Source organism: Phycodurus eques, chromosome 5, assembly GCF_024500275.1.
Source record: "Phycodurus eques isolate BA_2022a chromosome 5, UOR_Pequ_1.1, whole genome shotgun sequence".
NCBI lineage: Eukaryota > Metazoa > Chordata > Actinopteri > Syngnathiformes > Syngnathidae > Phycodurus > Phycodurus eques.
This window is the reverse complement of record NC_084529.1, coordinates 17,944,725-17,969,046: the sequence shown is the minus strand read 5'-3', so window position 1 is coordinate 17,969,046 and position 24,322 is coordinate 17,944,725. Positions and strand designations below refer to the sequence as shown.

The following is a 24,322-nucleotide window of genomic DNA, read 5'->3' as shown; positions in this document are numbered from 1 at the left end:
CTGAGCCAAAGTTAGGTGTAAACCTTTTAACCTGGATGAACATGCCTGCGAAATGTGGTCATTGTTTGGTGTGCCATTTACTGTATTTGGCCTAAGAATAAATACGACCCAGAAACTAAAGATTCAGGTTTGTAAAAAGACACAAACATATTTGTTCAATACAGTGGTACCTTGACTTGCAAGTTAAATTGATTGCGTGACCAAGCTCATAATTAGATTTACTTGTGTATATTCATTTATCCCATTAAAATGAATTGAAATGCCATTCATCTATGAGGAAAAACAGCACTGCGTTGTATTAAAACATTAAAACACAACAAAAGAGAGCGTAAAGACAAAATGGTTTTAAAACGTTTCACGCTGTAGCACATTTTTTTCTTTTCACTTCAAATCGAGCGGCGGCGTATCTGAAGCTCGCAATTTTGTCTTGCAACAAAACGAGAGAGAAAAACGAGCAAGCAATAGCGAAGTTCGGGGCACTCATATGTCAAGCGTTGTGTAGTGTAGTGAAGATGACACAGCACGCCACAGTTTAAGGTTTCATATTTTACGACTGTCGGCACCGATTGGTTTTCAAGCAGATCTGGTAGGGAAAACAAAATCACTCTCAACCAACCAATGGATAATTGGCTAGAATATTCTTTACATTTGATAGCTGGAATCGGAAGCAGCGGAAAATGCTCAAATTCGATCTGATTATGCTTAGGTGTGTACTCCACTTAAGTCATTTCAAGACCCCAAGACCCTAATAATAATAGGAAATATAGCAATTTCAATAGGCACCTCGCACCACCGTGCTCGGGTGAAATTCGAGTAACAGATGCAGATTTGAATATCGCCTTTGGTGATCATCAAACATCCAATTTTGTGTCCGTACCTTCTTCTTTTTGACGTCCACCTCCGACTCTGAATCCTCAGATTCCGATTGGCTGCTTTCGGAATCGCTTTCCTCGTCTTCGTCAGACTCCGACTCAGAGTTGCTCTTCAGTTGTTTGCGCTTCCTCACGCGCTTCCTCTCTTCCTCCTCACTGCTCTCCTCGCTGGCACAATTATTCAGGTTAGTTGTTAAATGATGAAAACACTCAAAAACAAAAGCGCCGTCTCGCCTGTCGCTTTCTTGCACCGGCCTCTTGAACTCTTTCTTCTTCTTCTTCTTGTGCTCCTCCTCTTCCTCCGACTCTGAAGCTTCTACGCTGTCTTCGCTCGCTGATCCGGAACCGTTTTCGGCGCTCCCGCTTCCGCTGTCGGAGCCACTGGAGGAGTACGACTCTGCGCGGGAGGAAGTCAAAGTCAATACGTATCAGCTCGCAAATACATCGAGCAAACAAACCGATCGACGTCGATCAAGATGGTACATTTGCTAACTGTGTGGCTGTTACCATATGTGCACTTTTATTCGAACTGGAAAACATGTTGCTCCACTGCTGAATGTGAGAGGTCCATGGTTTGAGACCAAGGGGAAACAAAGTGTTCTTCTCTCTCTTAAGGACCGCTGTTGTATGTGCTCTGCCAGTCGTGTGAAAAGGCTGACGCATTGCAGCAGTTTTGCTTAGTTTCACATTTATCCTCCTCAGCTCCCGCTCGGAGGTCTCCAACCACCGAGCTATTGAGTGGAAGGAAGGAATCGTGCATTCCTCCAACGCGTTATGGATCGCAGATTATTTATGCATTGATTGAATGAAATCCTTTCCTGTTGACGTGGCGGAATCTGTTGTGTGATGTTTTTTGATTGAAATGTGGGTGCAATCTATGGCTCCAACTATGTCTGGGAAACCCTTGTTTAATTCCGGCTTGGTGGTGATGTCTGTATGGGAACTAACTGGATGTAAGTGGAGGCCAGAGAAATACCAGTAATTCATCCAACACTGCCAGCATAATTCGGTTTAGTGATGGTTGCGAAATGCCAGAAGTGTCTCCAATCTCTCGGTCGCCACAAATGGCTTTGGTGACCTTCCAGCCTCAAATCATCATTCAAGCCACTTGCCCTGTTTTTTCAATCACAATGCTTGGGCATTTGGCACCCGGAAATACATGCGATATCACGGCGAAAAGGTTCATGTGGATTTGTGAAATCTGTTTAATGACACTTCAACTGATCTTACCACTGTCGGCGGACTCAGTCGGCCCAGACTCGCCCTCGGAGTCGGAGTAGAAGGGCTTCTCCACTTTCTTCTCCTTCCTCTTCTCCCGGCTGCTGCACTTGGTCCACTCGGGCACCTGCAGATCCCAAAAGCCGAAAAAAGCATCAGGCTGGCACGACAAAAGCCCCCCCCCGAGACGGAAGCAGCGAGCGACGCGGGCTGACAACGGCAACAGCGGCGTGGCCATATAAGCCTCGGCCTGGGACGCGATGCAGACGGACGGAAGAAGCCAGCCTGCCCCGCCTGTCAAGTCGGGCGACAAAAGTCAACCCTGAGTGTTTGTCGAGATGGATGCAAGCACCAGGTGATGACTTCATGGTTTTTTGGTTTTGTTTTAACCCAAGTAGCAGTTCCATTAAGAGAAGTGATATCTTTGGGGAGTGACTCGCTTTGTGTGAGAAAACTACAATGAGCACTTTGTGCAATACAACACGATTTGGTATCCATCCATCCACTTTATATTGTATAGCGTTTGCTGTCATTGATTCATGGTTAGCTGGAGCTATCCCGGCTGACTGGGTGGTAGGACCACTTTCGCTGATACTGATATCAATATTACTTGAAAGAAAAATGGGGGGAAAGTATTAATAAGATACAAAAATTTTATAACAATTCTCACTTCACTGTAGGCCTACATTTTATTATTATTATTATGATTTATTATTACATAAATATGTTCTACAATATTTAAAACAAGGTAGAATGTGTGCTGAGGAAATGCAAAACAAATACAAAATGTCGAAAATAAATTGTTAAAATATAATAAAATTAGTTGAATTAACTAAACAACAATTGAGCCACTGAGAACAAGAGTGAGCCAACTTATTTTTGTGTCATTTTTGGTTGAAGGGCAGAAATAAATCGAGACGAGGCATATGAATCAGATGAATACTGGTCTAAATCAAAGTTTAGTTCCAAGTTCAGAGATTGATAGAAGATTCAGATGTTTTAACTTGGGTGCCATCACCCTTCAGGAAATATTGATAGATTTGACAAATGCACTTAGATCACTATTGCACTGAATCTTTTTTTTCTCATCCTAGTTTGTTCTTTTGCTGTGAGGAAACCTGGACCACATTGACCTTAAGCCAAACTATGAAAGTGCAAATGATGACAGTACCACAGTTGTGGATAAAAGTGCAAGCAACATGATCCAAGTCCAAAATCAATATATTTGACAAAATGCCCAAATCTGAGGAAAACCTTATTTTTTGTTAAAACGAGTATCCAGCAGAAGTAATAATTGCGATAAAAATCACACACACACACACACACACACACATATATGTATATATGTATATATATATATATATATCCATCCATCCATTTTCTGAGCCGCTTCTCCTCACAAGGGTCGCGGGAGTGCTGGAGCCCATCCCAGCTATCATCGGGCAGGAGGCGGGGTCCACCCTGAACTGGTTGCCAGCCAATCGCAGTGTGTGTGTGTGTGTGTGTGTGTGTGTGTTTATATATATATATATATATATATATATATATATATATATATACACACACACACACACACACTATATATATATATATACTATATATATATATATATATACACACACACACACACACACACATAGAGAGAGAGCGAGAGCGAGAGGGAGAGAGAGAGATACCAGCTTTTATTGCAGCCATAATGAAAATGACAAAAATTGACTTGTCCCAATTCTCAGTGGCTCAATTGTTCATCTCATTACACCTGTCTCGATCAATACCAATACCAACGTTGGTATCGCCGTTATTGATATTTGGCTCAATCCGCCCACCACTAACAATCAAGCTAAGCACACTGAAGCTTCTCCTCTCTAAAAGAATCACTTCTCTAATGGCAGACACAGAGGAACGAGGGGATGGAAGAAAAGAGTCGAGGGGGGCTGTGTTGTGTTTTAGGGGGCTGAGAGCTTTAAGCACAGCGACTACATCAGGCGAAGGCACGGGGGGGAGCGGAGGAGCGTGAGGTCACTGGGGAGCAGGGTGAGGATGGCGGAGGGGGATCGAGAAGCCGCTACAATGCTTCGAGAGGGCGCTAACTGACTCACGCTGGTCAACGTTGTGACTCGCTCAAGCAGCGAAAATACCTGGCAAGACTGGGGGCGAAGGTGGGGGGAGGAAAAAAAGATGGGGGATGGAGGTGAGACGGGGGGAAAGATTTGAGAGAAGAAAATTAAAATAAAAAAACATCTGAAGACATAAAGCACAGGATCTGGGCACTGGGTCTAGAAGAGGGGAGAATTGTGACAACAGTTAGATACAAAGGCACAAATGAAGCGCAAATGTCCTCTGATGGCTCCACTTCACAACAAAAGCACAGAGAAAGTACAGTGGAACCTCTAAAGTTGGAGAAAACCTCTGAGAATTTCATTATTTAGTCACTGGGTTTATGTGACCTGGAAGTTTGGTAACGAACAAAAGCATCCAGTGATCTTTAATGTTTCACTGTAGTAATAATAAAATGTAAAAAAAAAAAAGTTGAACAGTTGACAAATTTAGTTGGGGAATGAGCCAATTAAAGAACCTTGCATGAGAGTGTCAGATTTCAAAATGGCGACCTGCTGTGCGCTCATCAGCTCACCTGAATGTGCAGTATGTGTGTAACTTGACAATAACAACGAGTTTTTCGAAAAGAGAAGGAGGGGAAAGACGTCACATGCATGGACAGAAAAATCAAATCACTCCATTGAGACAAAATTCTAAAGTCACGTCACGAATTGCATGCAAAACAAAACCGGATGCAGTGGAGGAAATATTGAAGGTGGTTTGTCAACTTTATAATCCCTACATTTTGATTCCATCTGGACTTCCTGTTTTACTTTGACAGGCACTTCCTTGTGTCTACCATACAGTACAGGTGCATCTCAAGAAAGTAGAATAGGGTTGAACAGTCCATTTATTTCAGTAGTGCAATCAAAAAATTGAAAGTCAGAGGATATTGTACAGATTCATTAAAACTGAAAATATTTCACCTACTTCCTATGTTAACTTATTGAACATCAATAAATACTCATCTTAACCTTTGTGTGGATTACAACAACTTTGTATTTTCTAAATGGAAAAACTCCACGAGTGTATTTTGATGATTCTTTGTCTTTTTTGTTGTTGCGATATGATGGCACTTATAGTGGATCTAAAACGTTTACACCCCCATGTTCAAATGCCACATTTTCGTGATATAAGAAAATCAAACAAGATAGATAATTTCACAAAATTTGCCACCATTAATGTGACCAGTACAACTCAAAAGAATATTGAGAGCTTTCTGAGAGGGCAAGTAAAAATGAACAATTTCAGCTGGAACTGGGGCCTTCGTCAAGGTGGAGGGAATTATGAACAGTTCCAAATAGCAGTTAGTATTAGAACAAAACCTTCAGGCTTCTGCTGGAAAGCAAAATAAATGGAAAAAAAACTCAGGAGAAGTATACTAGAATATCTGAACTTTATTTGGGGTTAGTCAGAGACATTTAATTAAGATGGTGGACATTGTGTGCTGACTTTCATTTAACATTTCGAATGTGAACGCAGCCACATTCCCAGCTACAAGAGGGTGTGCACACTTGTGCAACCACACTATCTCAGTAATATCTTTTCCATTTGAGTTGTACAGGTTAGAGGTCACCTTAATGTTGGAATTTTATGGGGGGAAATTATTTACCTTGGTGTCAAAAACGTGGGCGTGTATACTTTTTATTTCCACTGTAGATAGAAAATGCAATGATGATCATCAATTTACCAGGAGGAAGAAAAACAATCGGGAAATATTTCACTCTGTGCAGTTTAATTTATATAACACTGAATATGAGTTTCACTTTTTGAACTAACTACTGCAATAAGTAACAATTTCCATGATATTCTAATTCACTGAGATTCACTTGCACTACTGCTCCAAGCTGTTCTTTTGAACCAGTTTCTCATCGTTATTTGGTGATAGGGCCTATTCTGCTGGCCATATACTGTAACTATCAAGGAATTCTTCCTCATGCCTGACATATGACGGCTGTTTCAAGGTGCTCTTTTGTCCGCTGTTCTTCGGTGGCATGCCGTTTGTAATCGTGCCATTTAAGAGTCCATCGTCCGAACTCAGTGAAAGAGCGCGGAAGGGACAGAACGGTCAAATAAAAAAGGCAAACAACAAGTGCACTCCCAAACCCAACCTCTCGCCAGTCTCCCAGCAGGCCGATTCTCCCTTCGCCGGTAGTTATGACTTCCTCTGTCTGCGGATGGGGTGAGAGAACCTGTCAGAAAGGGTCCTCCTCGCTTTTCGGATAATGTGCCCCACATCCCCGAATTTAGAGAAGAGCGGACAGCTGCTCGTTTGAGAACATCTCGGACTAAAAGTAGGGAATGCATCGAAATGGATTCCCAACAACTAATCACAACAAACCGCCGCCTTTCCTCGTCTTGAGATCTGCATCACAAGTAGACGACAGGTTATTAACGGGGCATGGGAGTGAAAATCTGTAAAAATGCTTCCATTCAAAACGAACATGACAACATGAATCAAAGCTTGACCACGTTACTTGAATTCAAAATCAAGCAGGCGGGTTTCCCCCCCCTGTGGATTACATCTTGATTTTGACAAAAGGAAGTGGTGCTCAAATTTTGATTTGTGGACACATCATCGCTTATGAGGAACCAATGGCACATGTTTGTAACTTGGGATTTAGCCAAAATTTTAGTCTACAAAGAATATGCAGGTGCTTATCGATAACAGAATGTTGCCGAAAAGTTGAGTTCAGTAGTTCAATTCAAAAAGTAGGGTCGCCTTAGGGTTAGCCTATCCCAGCTAGTTTAGGGCACAAGCTTGGAAATACCCTAATTTCCTCTGTATATATATTTTTATATTTTATATATATATATTTTTGAATTCGTTTTGTTTGTTTCTTAAATGTGATAATCAAATTTTAGATGGTGAATTTTGAGTTTCCATTTGCTGTAAGCGACATTATAATCATCAATATTATACAAAATAAAATCATGACATTTTGAACACTGTGTGTGATTTTCACTTTTGGAATTGAACTATTACAATAAATTGAGTTATCCACAACAGTCATATTAATTGAGCTACACCTGCATATATTCATTAAATAAATAAAAAGAGTGATCCTAGGAACCTCCAAAGTCAAATGACCCAAAAGAACTACGAGGTCAAGCCAACACTGTTTCCGATGGGGCATTAAAAAAAAAAACAAATAGAACACTGTGTTCTACTTTGGAGGTTCCACTGTACAGAAAATCTTCATCACACACTACAGTGTGTTGGCTCGAAAGAAGAAGTAGGTCATGTGCTATTGGCTCAGCAGGGGAGGGAGCAAGTGAGCTGCTGCAGAGAGTGAGTCAAGTCCGAAACAGGCCAAGCAAGTGACTGGATGACCACGACCGTCAGTGTTACGTCGCTCACACCGGAGCAGGCGCCACACTCGCTCCCCTCCCGACTCGGTGTGACTATGTATGTTACTGAATGCCACTGCACGCACAGACTCCTTCACCTCCACGTTGCGCACGGAGGGATCTGGGGCGGCTTCCGGCCAGTCGGGCAACTCCTGGTAGCCGCCGGTTTTGGCGTTCAGCAGGTGCGACAGCGAGCCCAGCTGGAAGTGGTCTCGATCTAGAGAAGGGGAATGCGGATGAGCTACAAAATGAAAGTGTCTTCCCTCTTAATCCTCCAGGACTGCCTCTGTACCTTTAAACGGAGACTCCAGGACGGGCGCGGGCTTGAGGGCCAGGAAGAGTTTTTTGGCGTACTTGCTGAGGGCTCCGCTCTTCTCGGTGGGTACGATGAGCTGGCGGATGAAGCGTGCCCGATCGCGGATGTCGTAGTTCTGGTCGTACTTGGCCAGGTTGAGGACATACTGCGTCAACAGTTTGGTCTGCGGGAGGCAGGAATGAGGTGAGTTTAAAAAAAAATAATAATAAATTCCAAGGTCAAACTGTCACCAAGCTTTATTAACAGCAAGTAACTGGTCGCCACCCCGAAAATGTTTATATAGTAATTGTCTATATAACCTATATTAATATTGCAACTATAATAATACTCAGGAACAGGAAATGTACCACAACCTATGATCCCAAAACAATTTATTACAATTTTACAACATTACTCTTAAAAATAAATGGCTCACAGAAAATGTAATAAACAAAAAAATAATAATGCACCGTAACATGCGGCGAAGACTCTCCTGTAGCTTCTTCCACTAACAACCCAGGCTAAACCCCGCTCCTCTCACACATACAAAGCTTGTCTCTTAGGCGACATGTATCACTTCATCATAGTTCCTTGAGACTGTTGCACTATTTTCTTGTTATTTTTGGTGTCATCTTGTGGCATCTAAGGGCACTTCAGAACAAGCACAAAAATTGAGAATCGCTGGGATTTAGTTCCACAAAAAAAAAAAAAACGTAAATAGGTGAATTTGGAAGAGCAATATGCAAATATGAGGGAGATTACTGGAAAAAAAAAAGAAAAAGAAAAACAGCAAAAGCTCGAATTTAACGTGGCGACGTTGTCTTACTACTTACTGATGCTTATTTCACATAACCTTCTGTGTACATTCTTCTTTCCTGGTCAGCATTGTCCTTCTTTTAGAATAAGTGTTGCAAAAAAAGCATAAAAAGCCAAAGAAAAAGCATGTGCAACCTCAGGACCATTCCAGTGTATTAACTTTACGCTGAGTGGGGTTTTTAATAGCTTTAGTAGTTGTTGTACCTGTTTGGAGTTGGTGAGATAGAGCTTGGCAGCCAGGTTGAGTATCTGAAGCTTGACAATGTCCTCCTCATTGGTGAAGGACTTGGCCATCTTCCTCAGGACGTCCGGGGCGATCTTAGGCACGTGCTCGCAGTATTCGCCGATCAGCCACAGAATGCTGGCCCGCGCCATCGGCACCTGGATGTTGTCCGTCAGTTTGGCCATGTGCTTGATGATGTCGCTGTGCTTCTCAGGCTGCATCTGCAGCAGCTTCTTGATGACCACCACCGACTCGGCCACCACCAACTCTGCGAGCGAGAGTCACACGTTGACACGGCGCTACTCACGCACCCTATGCTGTTTCCGTAGCCTATGTGGATATCAGGCTTCAACGTGCTCACCGTCTCTGTTGGACAGCAGCTGCACCAGGCCGTTCAGACACGTGTCCCTCACTTCTCCGATGTTGGTGGCACAGCGGCCGATGGCTTGGATGGTGGCGGCCACAAAGTCTTTATCCATGCTTTTAATGTAGGTCTGCCCAGGGAGGGGAGAGAAAAAAAACAACAACCCACCCATTCAGTACATTTGTAGTTGCCAATATTGAGCTTTTGAAATGGGCTATAAAGTTTGTACCTGAAACTCTCTGAGAATCGTGGAGATGTTGGTCTCATTGGCAAGATTGGTGAGAACCTCCAGCTGCAGAAAAATGGAAAAATAAATCACATATCAATTATGGAATTGACCTCGTAAATGATAACATACATAAACACCTTTCACGCTGGCTGTACAAAGTATGTGTGTCATTCTCCGTTTTTAGGTTAAAATATATGCAGTTTATATGGGAAATTAACCTTGAGGATTTTTATCTGTGTCGGGTCTGTGGAGCGGATGTAGAAACTCTTCAGGTACGGTTCGAACATCCCCTGTGAGAAATGACATGGGGAGGGATTTACATTTTCACTCCTAAACACACATATAAAGTGTCTACGTCTGACTCACCCTTCTCTTGATGGTCATTGTGGCCACATTTTGAAGAACAACGTACTGGACTTCACTGGAACAAAACCAAAACGGGTTCAAAGATGGGGAAAAGGAGAAATCTCATTACTTTCAAACGCATTCAGGCTCACCTGTGACTCCGCAGAAGACGCACCAGAGCCTTGGCGATCACCCCGACCTCCGCTTTGGGGGCGAGATGAAAGTAGAGCTGAGCCACGGCCATCACCACCTACAGCACATATATTTTGCATGCGTGTCTGCTTTTGACAAAACAAAATGTTTATATTTATGCTTGAATGTGATAGGCTTCCATTACATTACCCTTCATCCCCCATGCCTTCTCATAACTCCCAAGTGAAGTTTCCAATTGGCAAGACAGTATTACCAAAATCCCACAGTTGTACTTCCCATGGAAATTTACTGGAAACTTAATGGAAATTTACTGAAAATGTTCTACCCGTTTGCAACCTTATTCCAGAATAGAGAACCACGAATATTTAGGGGATTACTGTACCACAAGGCGTTAATATCCTTCCACTGATACCTATAAAGTGCCGCTATTTCGATTGCTGAGCGACTGGGAGAAGTCGGGAGACAGTCTTCTGCTGCCTCGACGTGTGCGGGGTCCATTCTAAGCGCCCACCAAAGTTACCGATTATGCTTAATTGCCTCATTTCCCTTGAGAAAGTATCCTCATCTCAGAGTGATGATGAAAACATGAAAGGTCGAACTGCGGTCAAGCCTCTGGAGACCAAAGCTGCGGATCCATGTTGAATAATGAGCGCTAATGACGTCCGCCGCTAATGCTTGGGTGAAGATGCAGGGGGTGGGAGTCCGGGGGGGGGGGGGGGATACTAACAGCTGCGTTGCGGCTTTGCAAGAGTGGCTTGGTGTTCCTCAGCAGCAGCCGGTGGTCCGGATCCATCACATACGGCTTCCTCTTGGCCAAAGCGGCGGCCTCGGCCTTCTTCTGCTTGTCCTCCTCATCTTCGTCGTCGCCGTTGCCATCGGAGCCATAGAAGGTCTTGTCGCCGCCTCCGCCCTCCTCCAGCAGGGATTCCTACGTTAAAAAGTGGATATAAGTGAAAAATGATCACGCTTCGGAAATTCCCATTTGTATCATTTCATTGATTATACAAACTCGAGTGGAATTCATTTGAATTAATCAATTACAGAATGCGGACTTTAGGGGTACTCAGCACCAAAACAGAATATCAAGCGTACAGTCTCTTTCAAATAATACATTCATAAAATAATAATCGGAAATGAAATACTTTTTTGTGAGAAACCACGCAATTAACGCATTAAACACTCATCATGAGGTCAATATTTCACATTGCTTTTGCCTCTGCTGACCATGTTAGTGTGACATTTGTATCAGTTGTATTTTAAGAATAGAGCATTTTGTTTACTTTTGTCCCTTAAAGCAGAGGTTTGCAAACTATGGCCCTGGGGCCATTTGCGGCCCGCCGTTTGTATTTTGCTGCCCGCTGCATATTCTATAACATTTGACACAGCCCGTGTCTACTGTTAATACTACTACTACTACTACTAATCCTACTACTTATATGGAGCTTTTCTAGATTTGCAAAACACATAGCAACTCCTTCCAAGTAAAATAGTAATGTCTTAGCAAAACCGCCTGTGAATATAGATAATCCCATTACAGCTGCAAAGAGCCTGCATCATGATTGTTTGCGCCACTCTCTACTCAGTGTGAAGGCCAGTTAGTACACATTGCTCTCGTTTTGGTTCTGGATGTGGAGATGGGATTTTACTGCTGATCAGTTCAGGGGCGGATCTATCCTGGTGGCCTACCTTGAAAAATTCTTGACTTTTTGCTTGATCACCTAGCTGTTTAAAAAAAAACCAACAACAAACAACAACAACAAAATGTCAAAGAGGCTCTTTGCGTCCTTGGGTTTTTCCGAATGAGGCCCTCGGACGAAAAGGTTTGGACAACCCTGCCTTAAAGCCTTTAAAAGACACTGCATCTCCTGGTACATTGTGCTGGCACATGAGCCAATTCATGGTATAAAAAAAAAATGGTAAAAGATTGGCATACTTAAGCGGGGTACACACGAAAAGATATTTGGGTCTATTTTGAGCAATATTTTTCTCTTCTAGGCAAAGTCAGTAAAGGCCCAACTGTATTTGACAGATTATCCCAGAGGATAATCCTGTGGTGTGGAGTGTGTTAAGAGTGACTTTATCGCTTCGATATGCCCGGAAAACAGTCGTAAATTAAACCAGTTTAAGGTTTCTGGTCAGCTCTCGACAGCAAGTTGGGCCTCGCCACGGTCTTATTGTTGATTGTGATGTGAAACAGAACGAGGGAGCTCGCTGAAGCTGGCGCTTCTGCCCGACACAAATAGAGGTCTCGAGTACACCACATACTATAAGAATAGTACTCACACACAGGCACAGGGCAATTTGTGGTTAAGATGTTAAAAATCGGTGAGTGTAACCCACTTTAGACTTGATTGAAATGACACCAACAAGCGACTGTAAAAAAAGAGAAAAAGGAAAAGGAAAACGAGGAAAACATAGGGATAACAGCGATGTGGCTGCTATTGCTTTAAAAAAAAAAAATACTGTGTTTGTGTGGCTGAAACTCAACATGCCAGATGACGGGACCAAGTGTAACTCACATTGATGTTGGGGTTGAGGAACTGCGTCCTGGCGTAGCGCGTCAGCATGTTGATGATGACCACCTGGCCCCACTCCTCCACGTCGATCAGGAGGTTGCAGAGCTTCCTGTAGTTCTTGTGGATCAAGTCGATCCGCTCGGGACACACCTCCTCAAAGGCCATGACCACGCTGCCTGCCACAAGCTGTGACGCCACATGTTTATGTCACAAGGGTGTACGTTCAAGCCCCTTTGACGAAGATGTTTGCTCATGGCTAGTGTCTGATCTTTTTTTTTTTTTTTTTCCTGAAACAACTTGGAAGGAGCAAATTGGGAAAAGGGGGGGAGGGGACACACTCACTGTGGTTTTGTCAGCAAGGAGTTTCTCAATGACTTCAATTAGCTGGTCCTTCTGTTCTGGATCCAGACTGAGGACACACAAGGCAGACAGACACAATTTGGACTCAAGAGTCTGGATCCTGCCAAGGCAGTAACAAAAAAAATAGGCCCATCATGAGGAAGCGCACCTGTAGAGCTTAGGGATGGCGTGGGCAGCAGTCTTCCGAACATAAGGAGACATGTCGGAAGCGGCCTCTTTGATGGCCAGCATCATTATGGGAACAATGATGGTGACTCGGATGCTGGAGAGCACTCGCAACGCGCTGGCTCTGATCAGCTGGTTGGGATCCTGAGGAAGTAGAGAGCGTATCGAGAGTTGTGTGGTTAATTGTGTGCAGGCGTTGATGGACATACAGCACTGAGCAGGGATAAAACATTTCTCTCTTTACGCATAAACGATCAAAGTTCAGATTGTTAGTATTACTGATCCAAATGTAAATAACCGTTGCTACCGTATTTCGCCTCTGTGAAAGTGGTACAGTCGTCGTCTATCGGTTTCTCCCATCGGGTACGCAACGCAACACCAAACAGGCAAAACCGTACAAAGAGACGAAGGAGAGGAAGACGAGTCAGAAACGTGGCAGTGGCGGCAATTTTTCCCCATTAATTTTGTATTTTTGTTGAGCATTGAAATGTTGCTTTTTAAATATTTGTTATTTTCCATCTAATGTTTTTGCATTTTCTCTGATATCTGTGTTATTCATTCATTTTCCGTTCCGCTTATCCTCACGCGGGTCGCGGGGGTGCTGGAGCCTATCCCAGCTATCTTCGGGCGAAAGGCGGGGTACACCCTGAACTGGTCGCCAGCCAATCGCAGGGCACATAGAAACAAACCTTATTTTCATTTAACATTGCCGTATTTTTGACAATTACTTTGGTTTTCATAATATTTTGTATATATTATCTAATATTTTGTTTACCTGTTTATATATTTTATAACATTTTTGTAGAATATTTTTTCCTAATGTATTTTGTGTCTAATACATTCTTTTCATCTATTTTGGGGGGGAAGGGAGTTTGTTATAGTTATGGTATTTTAATCGAATAATTTTGCATTTTTGGGTCACTTGTTTGATATTTTTCATCTGATAGTTCATATATTTTAAAATATCATATCATCATCATATTTCTCCCTAATAATTGTCTAGTGTGTGTCCATTTTTTTTTTTTTATCTAGTATCTTTTTTCCATATATTTGTTATTTACATATAGTATGTTTGTATTTTGGGGGTCTAAATTTTTTATGCTTTTCATCTAATGCTTTGTATTTTATTTTCATATTTTATTCATTTCATTTCGTTCGACTGTCCCAACACTCGGACATCAACGTTCAATAGAATAAATAAATAAATTACGTCAACACATGCACACAGAGCAGAATACTTCTTTTAAAAACCTTATAAAATACAGATAATACTTCATGTTTTGAGCATATTAATACCAGTAAATCGATGGTATGCATTATACATAGGTAGAAGTGTTTTCCTGATTTTTGCGATCGATTTTGGGGGTGTGCATTATTTTTAAGAGGATATTTTACACAAGAAACGATGGTACCGGTAGCTGAATAAATCAACAAAGAGCACCACCACTGCTCGTGTTGTGTACCTTCAAGCCTCGCTGGAACGTGGAGATGGAGAGCAGTGCGAGGTCTTGCTGCTCCTCGGCGTAGCGTACGAGGTAAACGTAGACCAGCTTCTTCACCTGTAAGCAGAGAAGGAGACAAAAGAAAACAATCCTTTTCAATCCCGAGCGAGGCGAAATGGAGCACGGTGATGAAAGGCAAGACGAGGAGAAGAAAATAGCAATTTCCTTCAGTTGAGATAAACCCAAACCACAGGGGGCTGTACTATTATGATAAGCACTAAGCTAGTGCATAAATTAGACAGAGGAGGAGGAAGGGGGATGATGCATACCTCAATATTTTTACAAGCCACATTTTTCACTACCGCAGGGAAGAGGTCTGACGCATTTTTACCGCGGGCGATCATCTGTGGGGAAAAGACACAAAAAAGCACCAACTCAGGATTTCACACGCAGAGAAGTTGGACTTGTACAGTATATTGTTCTCCTCTCATGCTTTGCAAACTCGTTCCTGCGGGACCGAGCAGATAGTGGCAGCGCTATGAATATTTAACAGCCGACTGTGTCTTTACTGTGGCAGTTTATGCTCCATAACACTTTTAGCGAGTCCAAGTCAAGTTCCAGGACATTAACGGCAGTAAAGCAAGGAGCAAGTCTTTCGTGCCTGTTTCCAATTTAAAACCACGCTGTGTTTTTAGGGCCCTCATGAAGCCTCGTCGCGAAATCCCACGGAGAAGATGACTACTCACGGCCACGATGCGTTTCATGGCCTCCAGCTTCAGCGAGTCTTTGTTGCTGTCCAGCATCTCCTTCAGGTCGTCGTGTCTGCGAGTAAGGAAAACACGGTTAGTTTGGATGGAGGACTCGACGTGAGTAAGTTAGTCCAGCTATAGAGTACATTTTGCCAGGAGGCTATGAATCGCCCAAGAGCGGCAGCGGGCCCTTCGCCGTACACAAGAGGTTTTGCTCAAGCTCTGACCCTGTGGCACTGAGTTATGAGTGTTTTGTGTTTGATGGCGAGCCATCAAACTTCTCCGCCATGCTCCGCCCACACACGATGACAAAAGAATCCAATTCCTCATTATTTAGTGTCTTTCATTTGTCTCGTGCAGTGAAGTACAGTTCAGTTGTATTTAACTTTTAAACAGTACAATATAACAGCATTTAATCATTTAAAGTGTTTATTTTTGAAACATTTATTTAGGTCGTTTTTTTAAATAAAATTTAGATGCAATACATTTTAATTGAGTCATTATTTACAGTGCAAATCAAATTTAAAAAAGTTGACTGAAAAGACTGCTTGTATCTCAAAAACCTCAAACGGCAGGTCCCGTATCCCAAAGCGCCACCGTACTTTTTAGTTCAAAATTGGTCGCAATTAGACAAAATGGCAGACTTCCTGAGTCTTTTTGGGTACAAGTTGTTTTCAGTCATCATCTCATGATTGACATCCCAAGCAAATGTCACGCTCCTACATGAAACTGACTTAGAAGGCTGGATTTCCCCATCAAATCAATACGCTACAATATAATACTGTAAGTTATCTACAACTTTTAAAAGCGACACAGTATGGCATTCGGGCGTGAATTAAGGTGTTAAGGTGCAAAAAGCTGCACAAGGCTCATTCCATAGCTTTCCACAAAGCAGTTTCCATGGCAACCAGATGTGCAGCAGCAGTGCAAATGATTTTCAAACACCAGGCATTCGTGGATGGAAAATACGACCATCATAGCCACCCAAAAAAATTAAGCACATTTACATAATGGCTCCTACGAATTAAATTACAACCACGACAGCGCTTCCTACAGTCAGTGACTCGTGCGGTTAAACAGGTTCTAATTCAAACGGGGATAGCACGACATCCATTGGTGCAATCACAGTGACATCGACGAATTGTGTTTAGTACGGTGGTTGCACACCCAAAATGACAAGCGGAGAAGACGGAGGGACGGTATGGCTGATTGTTGCACTGATAGAATAACACATTGCAGTGGAGAGAGTGCTGCGTGGAATGGAAAACCGAGGATTGTCATCACTGAAGGCAATCTCTTAATGCAGAGACATATCGACATGAGATTGTGTAACCAGTGGTAATTCGGCGTCTCCACAGGGGGGGCCCTGCTGTCCAGACTTGCATATTTTGCAAGTGACCGTGCTACCGGTCTCAGATTTGGTAAACTATTTTCACATGCTTGCGGCACAGTACAGCCGTACACGGTACTCCGAAGTGTTACGACACCATATCGTAGTGTTGTGATGGTGGTGGTGGTGTTGCATGATGAATAACGTTGGAGCTTGACTGCACAGTGCCGCTGCCCTCGTCCTGTGGTCCCACTCGTATGAATTTTAAGATTAGTGGCGATTGAAATAGCCAAACCTAGCAAGGCTAACATTATTCTCATCTAAGGCCAGCTTGTTTTCGTACTCTTTGACCTTGTTGACCAGACATTACGCTGCTCCACAGAGAGTCACATGTGCGGCGAAGACAGCAGATGGGCAAGTTGAAAGTCCGAAGTAAATTGGCTGATTGAAAGACGAGATACCAAAAAACCCTGAGTCGACTTCAAGCTTAAGACCTCGATGCGGAGTAGTAAAATCGACTGGTCAACTCGTCGACTAATCGGTTCAACCCATAGATGTCACTGAAGGTAATGCTGAGAGATAGCAACATGAAATTCTGCAACCAGGGGTGGTACTACAACTCAACAGTCTGGGACCGAAATCAATCCGCCAAGATGACGATGCTCGCGCCCACAGAGTTGTGTTTACCGGAGACTACCTCAACAACTTGGGAGACAAAAGAATGGAGTCGGCAAGGGCTTGCTGTGTGTTTCCAAGGGATCTACGCAACCACTTAGACCGTCTCGCAACGAGTCCGGTTTAAGGAGCGGCGTGCCATCCCACAACAGTGCGTGACCAGGCTGCTGGATATTTCGTCCACAATTCCAAAAGGTTTTTTTGGGGGGGGTAACATGAATCTCACTTCAGGAAACAAGCCTCATGGAAAATGACACTTAGATTAGGTTCCTGGCAAAAGGGCTGGCAATAATTTGACACCGACTCTTGCTTCTTTAATTTTGGATCGACAAAAAGCTCTGAATAATTTAACCACTGCAGGACCCTGGGTCTCTGGTTACCTGAAAAAAAGTATTCTCCACCTGGAACTTCTGCACGACAGTAGGACGACGCCACGGCTTTTTTGCACCGTAAAACCGCAAATATGAAAATCTACTGTATTTGCATAAGTTGGATGAAACATTTAAACTTTCTCAATTTTCAAAATACTCAAATAAGGCAGAGGCACCTTGCGTGCATCGTTTTGCTTATTGTGACGTGGATATTATGCAGCACGTCCAGGCTAACCGATCATTTGCATGCATTATTAATGAACCAAGCAGCTATTAACTGCCCAAACATAAAATAATAACTAGTGAACAGCACCATGTGAAAACAATAAACAATGCTATTTATAACTTTTGCATAGTACTAGCGCGTTTCCTGAGAGCATTTGCAAATGCAGGTTTGCGATTGGTCCCTATATAGGGCATACACTAAATACGATATTAAATTAGGAATTCAACCAACATTTTAGGTCAAAGTTGAATGGCATCTGTCCATCTATTTTCTATATAGCCAGGGCCCAGGGTCTGGGTTTTCTACGCAGACTCCAGCTTCCTCCCACATTTCAAAAACATACAAGTTAGGTTCATTAAAGACGATAAAGCTGTCCTTAGGTGTGAATGTGAGTATGAATGGTTGTGTGTCTATATATGTGCTGCGATTGGCTGGCAACCAGTCACTTGTCTCCCAAACCAGTTTACCCGCGACCCTAATGAGGATAAGCGGTATAGAAAATGGATGGATTCTTTCAGTTTCTTATTTTCACTACTGACAAATACGAAGCTCGTTGCAAGTCCAACCCAGTCGGGATTCTAGTGGCGATCCTACCGCAAAGGTTGACTTTGGGAACTCCCGTTAGCGCCGCCACCTTCCTCCGGTGGCGCTCGCTCCTCCTGATCCCGCCCTCTGTCGCCAACACCTCCTCCTCCGCTGCTCCCCGAGCGGAGGTGGCGCAGCTCGTCGGGCCTCAGGGCGCTGTACCAGGTCTGCTGCCCGCCATCGGGGGTCAGCACGGGGCTCTTGTCCTCCTCGTGGCCCTGCACCTGACTCTGCACAGTCTTCACCATGTTCACCGCGTTCACGGGCAGCTGCAGCAGCTTCTGCATGGCGGTCATCTTTTCTTTGGGTTATTTCTTTGAAAACTTTGCGGGATCCTCGGTGAAGCGGTAAAGCGTCAAAGGCCGTCGTTTCCGAAACAGCTAGAACATCACAAGTACTATTTTCTGGATCTGCTTGGAGATCTGATGCCACGAGCTTCTCCAGAAAGGCTCCACTTCCTGCAAAGAAAGACGTCTCCGTGGCGACGAGGGAAACGGTAATTCGAATCTGATTACTGGGGGATCCTTTCCGCTGCTGCTCCTGCCGCTGTTTCCGCTGCGTCTGGCTGGGCTGCCATCAGCCGCTCTGTCAAAAAGATGCTTGTCACAGAGAGGCATGGAGTCCATGCCGACCCCTCCCCGCTGTTCACGTGCTCGCTGTTGCAGAGCAGAGCGGCCTCTCCCTGTCGCGCGCGCACACATTGAGACGCGCTCTCATGATGACACGTCCCTACATTAGCACTGCCTCCCCCCCCCCTCCCAACCACCACCAGCCTCTACAGCTTCTTGATCCTGAATCCTCTCGCTCATTATAACTGTCGCAGCTTTTTTTTAATGCCGTTTTCTTCATCTAACATGACTCAGCATTCTTGGCAGAAACGTCACTTCATCCCCCCCCCCCCCCCCCTTCCTCCCCACCCACCAACAAACGGGATGAAAATGAGTCCAACGATGATGTGCCAAAGATCAGTCAGCTTTTGCTATAAAAATCGTTTTCAAAGGAGATATGACACATTTTTAACTACAGCTGTCTTAATGAGGGCTGCACGTATTGAATACTTTTAAACATCGATGATTTTACCCATGATCATATCGACGAATCATGTAACTGGATACGAATGTATTTTTATTCAACAACAAAATGTGCATGTGAGGGGCAGGTATTATTGTTGTCCACTTGGGGTCACCATCCTTCACTTGCCACAGCATAATATCTGTGACTTTGAGTGTGAGCGGCTTTAAAATGTGGCCTGGTGAGTGATGTGACGTCGGCGAATGGGAGTGTCGAGTTGGCTGTTGCGTGCTCAGCCTAGCGGCTGGCCGTTAGCTAACTAACCGTTAGCCAGTCTGCATGTTAAATGCCTGGGCATTGGTTGTTGCTCTAACAATTTGTGTACGAATGTCCTTATTCCTATGTGGTTGTTTCAAATACACAACTTGTAATTCTGTTTGTTGTATGTTTAGTTTGACGGTAAACTAAAATAAATAAATACAGAAATAAAAATACATAAAAAGCTTGAAGCGAGCACTTGGAGGTCAGACGGTAGTGAGTGGACTTGTTGCAGGGAATCCTCTCGCTCATGGTGAGTGGAGGAGGTCCTATATTTATGTTGGACAATAGATTCTGAGACACACTTATGATGCATTACCTTTATGGAACTAAATTCTACAAGTCAAGTTGATTTTTATGGGTTTTGATTTTCTAGCGCTTACAGTGCAAAATGTTTACGTTGTAGTCAGAACAGGTGAAAAACTTCAGTTCACCTTTATGGAGGCAGCAATTCAGCACCAAGCCGCCAAATTACACTTATCAGTTTGTGTAGCAGATACTCACATCGCCAAACACAAATACTCCCTGATCCTGTGTCGACAAGATGGTCGAATTGTCACGTATCTGTCAAAACTGGACTCCACTTATCTTTTTCTTTTGACATGATCGTCTTTCCGTGTCTGCTTGAAACTGGCGGCTCTTCGCTCAGCCTAGCTTCCAAGTCATGGGAAAAGAAACTCGGTGTGAGGGAAGTGTTATACATATCAGCCATATTATGGCATCACAATTCAGAACAGCTCGTTCACAGACACATTTTCAGAAATAGACAGATAACAACCTTAATGCTTAGAGTTGTATCAAAATCATATTAACATCTTAAGGTGACTCACATTTGGGAAACAAATCCAACATCAGAGGTACAGGCTCATGTCTGTACAATCAAAATACATCGCCGTCAATGTGTTGTGCGAGATGTAAGGGTTTAACAACACCCACAAATACAATACCTAGTGCCCACAAATGACACAATGAGGTGGACCAGTGAATGCTTAACAGAATGTTTTTGACTGTACTGGAAAACCTTCCCAAACACTCAAACGCTCGTTCAACCAGCACATCCCTTTCTCGTAAAGGATTTAGTTGTCATGGATGCGTAAAGAGAACCATTACAAAAAGCTGGAGAATCAAAACGAGTTCATCTGCAGTTACTCCACAGAAAACACACCACAGGTCTGTCGTACAAATGACACTATGCACAGCAAAGCATTAAGCATTACCGGTGGAAAGGTCAGATGGCATAACAGTTTTTGCTGTTGATATGCTACAAGCTGGACAAGATGGGACACCATCTGACTGAAAAATACCTCTTGTTGTTAAATGTGAGATAAATTGGGTCGTGTAATATGTATATTCAATCATTATTTTCAAGGTTGAAATGGCATTAAAAGGTTTTACTTTTCAAAGACAAGGAGATCGCTACCTCCAGCCAACACTGCGGCGTTGGGCTATGTTCGCCGTCAACTCAGTTTTGAGTTCTAACAAGTTTCCCTTGTTGTCACTATGCGTTTAATGCTGACTGGAAGTTAACATGATACCTTACACCTAACACCGAAGTGTTGCATGCTGCGTGCATAATGTCTACTGGACCCTCTACCGCTACTCTAACTGCCTGAGGTCAGAGTTCACAGTCGCAAGTTCTGACATCAAAAAGGAATGAGCTCCCTCTACTGGTGAAAAAAGAGGAAAGGTCCCAAAACGTGGCACAACTCAACCATCTATCGGTTTTCTATACTGTGTGCCTTCATTAGGGGGAGCGGGTCAGCTGTATAGCCAATCAGCAGGGCACATATAGACAAACAAGCATTCACATTCATTTACATCTATGGACAAAGTCTTCAAATAACATAACAGGTTTTTTTTTTGTAATATGGGAGGAAGACAGAGTTACGGACGCACAGGCGAAAACAGGTAAAACTTGAGAAACGTTCTTAAACTGTTGGACTATTTGCTCATGCAGTTGTTCACAAAATGGTGACCCTTGCTCCATCCTTGCATGGGAACATCTGAACCTTTCATGGATGCTCCTTATATTACCTATCATGATACTAACCTGTTTCCAATTCACCTTTTGACCTGTGAGGTGTTTTTTGAGCATTCCCCAACTTTCCCGGACTTTTGTTGCCTCTGTCCAAGCTTTTTTTTTCGGAACGTTTTCAAATTCAAAATGAGAGAATAATTGCAAAAAAAAATTTTCTTTTTCTGTGCCGCATCTCCTCACAAGGGTCACGGGCGTGCTGGAGCCTAACCCAGCCATCATCGGGGAGGAGCCGGGGTACACCCTGAACTGGTTGCCAGCCAATCGCAGGGCACATACAAACAAACAACCATTCGCACTCACATTCACACCTACGGGCAATTTAGAGTCTCCAATTAACGCATGTTTTTGGGATGTGGGGGAAAACCAGAGTGCCCGGAGAAAACCCACGCAGGCACGGGGAGAACATGCAAACTCCACACAGGCGGGGCCGGGGATTGAACCCCGGTCTTCAGGACTGTGAGGCTGACGCGCCAACCAGTCGACCATCGTGCCGCCTACACTAATCCCATCTTCAATGAAATTGGGGTTTGTATTTTTTAAACAAATACTATAATTGTGACTACTACTGCGTTAGTGCAAATTAGTTATAAACTGCGGCCATCCAACTTAACGTACAATTTGGGGTTCGTAAACTGCTGTATTTGCTACGGGAATTATTTATTTATTTATTTTTGCAGTTAGAAAACTGTCCATTTCCAGTTTATTCATATACATATTACAGTAAACCCCAGTTATTTGTGGGGAGTGAGACTGACCTTTGCCCCGAATAGCGAAAATCCACAAATAATTAACACCTCTTAAAGAGATTTGTCAATGTATATAGATGCCACAAGATGGCAGTAAAGCACTTAAAAGGAGAGGATCGTAAAGCACCAACGCCATGCATCTAGCACGTACACAATCACAAACCCATGTTACATCAACAACTGTATTCAGTAGTTAAATTAGTCAACACAAACGAACTACCTTAACATAAGGCTCATCTGTTGTATTAGCTAGCATACTAGTCTAAATAACAAGTTAGCACAAAGTCACGTGACATCACACGTGGGCACACAAATATGCACACTCGTACATGACACAAACAGTATAAAGTCATTAAATTCACTTTTTGGCAAAGCAATCTGCTTTATTTTCATAGCGCATTTCATACAGTCGGTAACTCGATGTACTTTATACGGCATTTATCAACGGTAAAAAAAAAAAAAATACAGGCAAAGCGTAACAGCAAAGCAGTCTTATTAGAAGCTGCATGGGGAGGGGAAGCAGAAACATTCTTTCACTTTCACTTTTGACGGTGCACGAGGTGCCTTCAAAGACCCCCAACAAAACAGTTTGGGGGGGGGGGGGGGAACACAATCAATGAATTAAACCAGACAGAAACACCACAATTCCACCAGATAGCACCAAAGTAATAATTCCATTTCTTTGGATCGAGTATAAAAAAGGAGAATAAATGAGACTTTCAGTGATGATAGCCCTCCCCGCCTAACGAAAAACAAAACAAAAACGCGAATGCCAAACCGCGAATATACGGGGCTTCATTGTAGGAGTGTTTGGAATAGGGTGGCGCTGTCCAGTAGGGATGGTGCTGAATAAGATGGAGTCGAGGCCTGCTGGTGATCCATATTAATTAAACAGGACGTTTCTCATAACACAAATGTAACACGTCCACTGAATACTGTACTAATTCAAACTTCTTCCTCTTTTTTTTTTGTTTTTTTTAATACCTTGACTCTTCCAGGTCATATTACCACAGTAACAACATTCGAGCGAACCAAATCACGACCAGCACACAAGACAAGATGGTGGTGGGGGGCATTCAATTGAAACTAGCTCAACTCAGGCCATGTGCTGACATTGAAATACCAACCAAACCGTGCATCAGCGGTGCGGCAAACGACATTTGGCTACGAAGCGAGCCCATGTGTACCTTTTATAGTCCGAGGAGAAAATCCCACCACTCGCGGGGTCGTGGCCATATTCCGGTTCCCCGACGCTGGAGGAGCCCCCTTTCTCGTCGTTGAAGGCCGAGCTGGCGGACATGGTGGCGGCGTTTCAGTGTCTTCTACCTCCCCCCTCCGAGGCGACCGAGATTTTTCGTGCGAGTATAGCGGCTGGTCCACGGCCCTTAAAGGCGCACCGGCACCATGTAATCCCTGGTGGGAGGAGGAGGGCTGTGATGTAATGATCACGTGACAGGGTAGGATGATGAACCCGGAAGTGTTTGGTCCAGATTGGCTCGGACATTTTATGTATTTACTTATACTGTATTGAACACTGAAAATGACATACCCCCAAAGAGAATAATACATATGTACAAATGCAATTAGAATATGGAAAAACTAACCGTGGATTGTTTTAAGAAAGAAGAAAACAAAAAAGAAAATATAATAGCAAATAAAGTGCATTTAAATCACAAAGTAAATTAGGCATTTAAATTGACACGTAATGGAGCAGAGACAAGAAGGAAAATTCAAATTGGTTACAAGCACTGACTACACATATTTGTCTACTATATTTGCTTTTTCTAATATTTTAAGGCATGACAAAACGTTTTGAAGTCATTGATA

At 43.3% G+C, this 24,322-nt stretch overlaps 1 protein-coding gene across 19 annotated transcripts in view; it reads right to left on the bottom strand.

The window, feature by feature from the left end:
- LOC133403199 (AP-3 complex subunit beta-2) overlaps positions 1-24,322 on the bottom strand; it is a 32,900-nt gene that overhangs the window by 8,178 nt on the left and 400 nt on the right. For 4 of the 19 annotated variants that reach the window (XM_061677867.1, XM_061677871.1, XM_061677869.1 and 1 more), the window contains exons 1-20: positions 18,392-19,279; positions 15,193-15,268; positions 14,776-14,850; positions 14,468-14,563; positions 12,988-13,148; positions 12,822-12,888; positions 12,483-12,665; positions 11,650-11,685; positions 10,691-10,891; positions 9,963-10,060; positions 9,832-9,886; positions 9,684-9,755; positions 9,466-9,528; positions 9,234-9,366; positions 8,854-9,140; positions 7,831-8,017; positions 7,625-7,755; positions 4,190-4,237; positions 2,103-2,217; positions 878-1,269 (exon numbers count right to left, since the gene is read on the bottom strand). In XM_061677867.1, coding sequence (XP_061533851.1) covers positions 878-1,269; positions 2,103-2,217; positions 4,190-4,237; positions 7,625-7,755; positions 7,831-8,017; positions 8,854-9,140; positions 9,234-9,366; positions 9,466-9,528; positions 9,684-9,755; positions 9,832-9,886; positions 9,963-10,060; positions 10,691-10,891; positions 11,650-11,685; positions 12,483-12,665; positions 12,822-12,888; positions 12,988-13,148; positions 14,468-14,563; positions 14,776-14,850; positions 15,193-15,268; positions 18,392-18,678 — 2,763 coding nt within the window. In that variant the 5' untranslated portion in view covers positions 18,679-19,279. Of the gene's footprint in view, positions 1-877; positions 1,270-2,102; positions 2,218-4,189; positions 4,238-7,624; positions 7,756-7,830; positions 8,018-8,853; positions 9,141-9,233; positions 9,367-9,465; positions 9,529-9,683; positions 9,756-9,831; positions 9,887-9,962; positions 10,061-10,690; positions 10,892-11,649; positions 11,686-12,482; positions 12,666-12,821; positions 12,889-12,987; positions 13,149-14,467; positions 14,564-14,775; positions 14,851-15,192; positions 15,269-18,391; positions 19,280-23,682; positions 23,909-24,322 lie in introns of those variants that run through there. The other 15 variants (XM_061677883.1, XM_061677884.1, XM_061677885.1 and 12 more) reach the window with 11 other exon arrangements.